The sequence below is a fragment of the Cupressus sempervirens genome, chromosome 2 (genome assembly GCF_028749045.1).
Source record: "Cupressus sempervirens isolate cs-2001-9-10 chromosome 2, ASM2874904v1, whole genome shotgun sequence".
Taxonomy (NCBI): Eukaryota; Viridiplantae; Streptophyta; class Pinopsida; order Cupressales; family Cupressaceae; genus Cupressus; species Cupressus sempervirens.
The window spans coordinates 280106806-280113929 of record NC_143119.1 but is presented as its reverse complement, the minus strand read 5'-3'; the positions used below and the strand labels follow the sequence as shown (position 1 = coordinate 280113929).

General features: G+C 31.7%; 1 protein-coding gene across 1 annotated transcript; it reads right to left on the bottom strand.

The window, feature by feature from the left end:
- Positions 1–892: 892 nt before the first annotated feature.
- LOC149572139 (ethylene-responsive transcription factor ERF034-like) lies at positions 893–1438 on the bottom strand. The gene has a single exon (XM_089815780.1). It carries the CDS (start codon positions 1436–1438, stop codon positions 893–895), a length of 546 nt encoding a protein of 181 aa, XP_089671906.1.
- Positions 1439–7124: the final 5686 nt, after the last annotated feature.

Genomic DNA, 7124 nt, shown 5'->3' with positions numbered 1-7124 from the left:
ATGACTTGTTGTATGAAATGAAAATACCTAACATTTTCCTTAGATAGTTTATCAATTTTGTTTCTCAATTTTGATCATCTTAATTAGATTTTTTTTTATGATATTTTTTTTTATAAAATATTCTTAGCTTCGAATTATTTATATATTTATAATGTTAAGGAGAAGGATATTTTATGTTTTAATTATTGTTCAATGGATTCATTAATTAATTTTTTTCTAAAAAATATTTAATGAATTAATTTCATGTATTTTCTTTGAGGAAAGGATAGTAATTAGATTAATTGTGCATTTTTTAATATCAATAGCTTACAATTAGGACAAGCGGCTAACTAGGCAACTAGATTATTCATATTAGAATATTTTAATTAAATATATAAAAACATTAAAATGGTGAGTCTTGTCTGCCATTAATGTCTCCCTCTATTACTTTTCCTTGGGACTCAATGGTAGTCATGAGGTTCCCTTTCATACAAGCCTTCCACATAGTTTGTCCTTCAAAGGACGACCCTTCACCATATTGGAACACTTACCGTTTGGTTGCTGGAATAGGAATAGAAAAGTTGGAATACGTTTTCCATTTTCTGTTTGGTTCGTCACTTGGAATAGGGAATAGGAATACGTATTTCCATTTTGCCTCTAAAATGAACTTATACCCATTCCAAAAAATAGCTGTTATTAGAATAGCCATTCCTATTTCCAATATTACATGCCTATTCTCCATTCCCATGCGCGCCACCAGACATACCCTTAAATATTTCAAGTAAAGGAAAAGAGTGATCATCATTTTACACATTTTTAAAATAATCTTACTGCTAAAACCAACATTAGCTCGATTTGATAGGTTGTAGAAATCATTTATTCTTAGATAACAAAATATTTGAATAATTACTCTTCAAAACTCCCACCACTCAGCTTGATCCAATATGATCCCCCCATGTTGCTGTACAGGCGAAGGAAATCCCAGATTCGCCATTTCGACACCATCCGAATCTGAAGAACTTCCATTAAGCAATGATTCCCAGAAACCCATTTCAATCTCACCAGGGATTTCTTCGGAAAATGGAGATTCGACTTCTGAAACGCGACATAACATTTCTTCTCCTTCCGCCATAGATACACGAGAAACCTGCGGGGATTTTCTCAGGGCAAAATTGGCTGCGGCTGCTTGAATCTCTTGCTGAGAAAACAGTGCACAGATGGACGAAATTTCGGTTGGAGAATTGACGAAATTGAAGGTGGCATTGGGGCCTTTTAAGCAGAAGAGAGCAAAATCATAAGCGCGGGCTGCCTGTTCTGCATTTTCGTATGAGCCGAGCCAAATTTTACTTCTTGAATTGGGGATTCTCACTTCTGATACCCATTTTCCCCACTTTCTCATTCGAATTCCCTTCAGTTTTGGGATCTTCTGAGGCCTTGCATTGCTTCTTGGTTTCCCCATTTGGAATCCTCTGACTTTTCCCGAATTCAAACTATGCTCTGGAACGGTTTAAATAGGAAGCTGTCGATATGTTCGAGATCGATTTTTTCCACGTGAAAAGGTCAATTGGACGGTGTATCTGCAATTTGATGGAAAAAAAGTCAGCTCGAAATTATTTGCAATTTGATGGAAAAAATGGTCAGCTCGAAAGTATTTGCACATTGCAGGCGACTCTGATTTTCAAAGTTCATTATCTCATACATTATGTGGGAATTGATCTTTTGTTTTTTTATTAGTGATCTTTCTGATTTGAGATTACGGGAGTCTATAATTACATTAATAATAATAATAATAATATAATCTAAAGGTTTTTTCAAAGATTTTATAGTAGGTCTTTATGGGTTTGTTAAGCTTCCATAATTAGTGGTGGTGGCCTTATGATTATTAATTTTTGCTACATATTTCTTATCAAATAGTCAAAATAGAATATTTAAATGAAATCATAATAAAAAATTGTGGACAAGTGATTTGGTAAAAAATATGAGTTACTAAAAGAAAGGCAAAATATCTGGTAGAGTCATATGTCATTTTTTTAGTAAGTCTTCTTATTTTTAATGTCGGAAATACTTCAATTGCTTAAATTTAAGTATAGATTGCACTTAAGTAGTCGTATGAGGACATGAGGTTAGAGTAAGGTTTTATCCACGAAGTTTCTTACAAAAATAATTGTGAGCACTCTTTAAATGTTTTAGGAATATTTTAGAAGTTGGTAATCTTATAGATTTAGTAGTGTGATCTAGCTTAAAAGTTTAAGTTATGAATTTAGGAAAGCTAGTAGTTTCATCTAGAGTGTTGTGAATAAAGAATTTAATAAGTAAATGTCATTTTCTTTCAATTTTTCTATGCAAAGAATTTAAAACATTATCTAATTTAAAAGTGGTGGAATAATAATTTTGTCAATGGTGGAGCAATTGTGATATTGTTGTAAGGATTCAATTGTGTAGTTTTCTAAGTTAAACTTGGTAACTCATGTTCACGAGTAGTGATTTACATGAACCCATCTCTCATAAGAATGAATGGAAATAACTTGACAATTTCTAGCCCCACCTCAATTTCACTACTAAAATATGCAATCCTAAAAAAGGATATTGCTAGTACAATTTTCTTTTATTTCATGGGACCTCCTTAAAATAGATCACAAAGCGCCCTATAAGAACTTATACTTCTAGACACAATACAAATTCTCATTAAAATTTATTATTTTATTTAAAAAAATTGCGCTCTTTTTTTATTGTGCAAGTTACTGGTACTGTAAGACCAAGTTCAACATAATATTAGGGTTAGTGCAAGAAGTTGGGTCTCACTTTTGGCCAAAAGGTGGAAGTGTTTTTCCTGTTTTTGAAATTTTTTGTCAATTGATGTCAAAATTTGAGATATTTAGAGATTGAATATAAAAAAACTCCAGCAATAAAAATTTTAGTGTTTGGAATCTAGTTTTTGAATATGTAATTTATTTGTGTACCCATATGATAGATTTTTTTTTGGTATAGATCTTTAAAAATCACTTTTTCAAAATGCCTATTTCAAGACCATACCATGCTCATGTATAGACACCATAATTTGACACCAATAAATGAATTTTCGCAAATCTTTTTAAAGAGAGTTACCTAATACACCTAAGATTGATGACAATATTTTTTCTTAATTTTTTATTGAATAATTTTTCTATTATTAGTTATTAATTGGCTATAAAAGGTAAATTTTAAAACTTCTCATGTACGGACCACATAATTTGATCAAAATCTCACTTTTTTAAAACTTTTTTTTTCAACCTCAAAAGAATTGTATGTAGATTGATGACATATAAATTAATTTAAGAAAAATTATAAAATAAAAAAGTTATTAAAATTTTAGTGAATGTCACTTTTTAATGTTTAAGAGATAGTTTTGATTAATAAATAATGAAAAAATAGCAAATAAACTAATAACACTATAAAATTTACATTTTTGGAATCAGAATAGTAAGAGCTATAATGGGTTTTTGTTTCATAAAAAAATTCAATGGGGACGACTATAAAAAAATTATGACAATACTAGAAATTGTCGATTAAATGCCTTAGAAAAAAATGGATCATAAAGACATGGCTTGGTGGGACCAAGCCTATGCCATGCCTTTCCCCAAGGCAAAACCCCATGCAAAAGTCAGGTGTCATACCAAATTCCCGCTCATGTCTCAAAAATCGGACACCCGATTTGTAATTCAAAAATTAGATGCCCGATTGCTTTCAACTTTTGTACTCGGTTATTTAAAAATTGAATACTTGATTCTTTAAAAAATAGGTACCCAATTTTTAAAGAATCGAGTACATTTTAAAAATGGAACTGCATAGTAGACCCAAAAATTTAGATTTATCATGTTACAATGTGAAGGCAGCTCTTGAAAACTCCCACCACTCAAATTGATCTCATATGATCCCCCCATGTTGCTGTACAGGCGAAGGAAATCCCAGATTCGCCATTTCCACATCATCCGAGTGTGAGGAAGTTCCATTAAGCAACGATTCCCAAAAACCCATTTCAATCTCGCAAGGGATTTCTTCGGAAAATGGGGATTCAACTTGTGAAACACGGGATAACATCTCTCCCGCTTCTGCCATAGTTACACCAGTGACTTGAGGGAATCTTCTCAAGGCAAAATTGGCTGCGGCTGCCTGAATTTCTTCATGCCGCAAAAGTGAAGAGGCCGAGGAGATTTCAGTCGGAGATCTGATGAAATTGAAGATGGCATTTGGGTCTTTTAAACAGAAGAGAGCAAAATCATAAGCGCGGGCTGCCTGTTCTGCATTTTCGTATGAGCCGAGCCAAATTTTACTTCTTGAATTGGGGATTCTCACTTCTGATACCCATTTTCCCCACTTTCTCATTCGAATTCCCTTCAGTTTTGGGATCTTCTGAGGCCTTGCATTGCTTCTTGGTTTCCCCATTTTGGAATCCTCTGACTTCTTCCGAATTCAAACTATGCCCTGGAACGGTTTCAATATGGTCAAGATCGATTTTTTTCACGTAAAAAGGTCAATTCGACGGTGTATTTGCAATTTGATGGAAAAAAGGTCAGCTCGAAATTATTTGCAAATTGCAGGCGACTCTGATTTTCAAATTTCATTATCTCATACATTATGTAGGAATTGATCTTATATATATTTTTTATACTGCTGTGTCTGTTTTGGATTACAGTTACGGGAGTCTCTATAATTAGTTTAATAATAGTAATAGAATGTCGCTATCCTTCCTCTAAATTGCATCATTAACTAAATTTTTTAAAAAACGTGAATCTGAATAATGTTTGACTTTTTTTTTAAAATCTTTAGTGCATTTTGTTTGCTCTATCATTAAGTTTTGCTACTTATTTCTTATCAAATAGTCAAAACAAAATATTTAAATGAGATCGTAATAAAAAATTGTGGATAAATGATTTGAAAATAAATAGGAGTTACTAAAAAAAAGGGATAATATGTGGTGGAGTCACATCAATTTTTTTGTAGTCCCTTTATTTTTTTCATAGCTTATTTTTAAATGTCAAGAAGCGGTTATTTTGCAAAAGTAGGGACAATTTTCAAATTATCATTTTCCCATGATTGAAAAATGGGGGTGAGTACTTCAATTGCTTAAATTAAAGTATAGATTGCACTTAAACAATCGCATGAGGACATGGGGTTAGAATTTGGTTTTTTCCACAAAGTTTCTTATAAAATGAATCATGAGCACTCTTTATAAATGTTTTAGGAATATTTTAAAGTTGGTAATCTTATGGATTTAGTAGTGTTGTCTAATTGACAAGTTGTGGAATAATATTTTTGTTAATGGTGGAGCGATTGTGATATTACTACAAGGATTCAATTGTGTAGTTTTCTGAGTTAAATTCATTAACTCACATTCATGAATAGTGATTCACATGAACCCATCTCTCATAAGAATGAATGGAAATAACTTAACACTTGACAATTTCTAGTCCCACCTCAATTTCACTTCTAAAATATGCAATCCTAAAAGAGGTTATTGCTAGTACAATTTTCTTTTATTTCATGGGACCTCCTTAAAATAGATCCCAAAGCCCCCTATATGAACTTACCCTTAGACACAATACAAATTCTCATTCTTCTACTCTCTTTTTATGTGCAAGTTATTGGTAGTGTAAGACCAAGTTCAACATAATATTATTGGAAAAAAGATAATGCAACATTTATATTTCTTTATCAAAATTAGAGTTTTCATTATATTTTGTTAATGTTGTAATTAAGTACATTTCATAGTTAAAATATTTTAATTGTGTACATTTTGGGAATTTGAAGTGAACTTTCCTTCAATGTTTTGTATGGTAGAAATTGTGACCACATCTTTCCCTCCATCGTTTTTGCAACCTATGCCTCCATAAGATCCAAATAAGTTACATTGGTTATTAACAATCATAAACAAGTACTATTACATTACCTAAATATAATTCCATAAATCAACCTCTTAGTGTAATCACACTCTAACCTCCCCGTTCATATGTAAATGTAAAAAATAGACTAACACAATAGCCATATTTTTTTTAAGATGCTCTTTATCTCTAAATATGTCTTCAATACATATTGAATATCTTTCTCTAGATGTAAACTTTGATGAAATACTAATCCATATATTCAACAATTTTTTTCCAACTCTACTAATTGAATACATCTAAATTGTAATGCAACTTGTGATCTATAATTAACATGATCTTTTATGTATTGAATTTCACGTTGCTATAATACATTCCTGGGGAATTCTTTACGATTATGTGAGAAGCCTTTAAAATTATTCAATTGGACAAATTGAGAAAATACAAATGACAAAATCTCATTATGATCAGATAGATTCTATGTAATATCCCCATAAATTCATCAAAAGAAACCATAAATTCATCAAAATAAACCATAAATTCATCAAAAGAAAAAATAATAAAATGTTAGGGCTTACAACATAACATTATTAAGAAAGTCCTATATTTAACTTTGAACTATGCCCTTTACACTATACTCTAAGAAATGTGGCAACAAATTTCAATTATTAATAGTTATAAGTTTATATGAACAGACGTTAAACAACATGAATTTTTGGACCACTGCTATTAATCTTTGGTCAGGTTTTTACATCAACACCACTTACTCAGGTTTTTACATCAACACTACTTACTATATCATTGATTCATATAAAAGTGAATTGTTTGACAACATATTAGAAATATACTATCTTCATATAGACTTTCTATATAACCCCCTTTTTAGCTAATCAAATCACACAAAATAATAATGAATGATCCAATAGTCCCAACCATCCTCTATGTTGAATACAAGGAAGCCACAAGGAAGCCTTGAAGCTAGCCGTGTCATCCTACTTTGTCCACAATCAGCCAAATGGATAGTTAGAGTTGTTTCAAGTGATGAGTCATGGAAGAACCTGAGGTATAAAAAATTGCACTTGCTGATATGAATAAGAGGTGACACACCATGGGTTGGCTAGATGACATTTTACTTGCCCCTTTTTTTCATATCAAAGGTTCTCTGCCTTTGCAATCCATTTGAAAGGCTTGGTAGTTGGTCTGCAGATGCTTGGAATGGAGGAAAAACTCTTTACATCATGGTTTTAGCTTTGCCAGTTCTTCAATTTGGTGGAATAAGCTTGTACA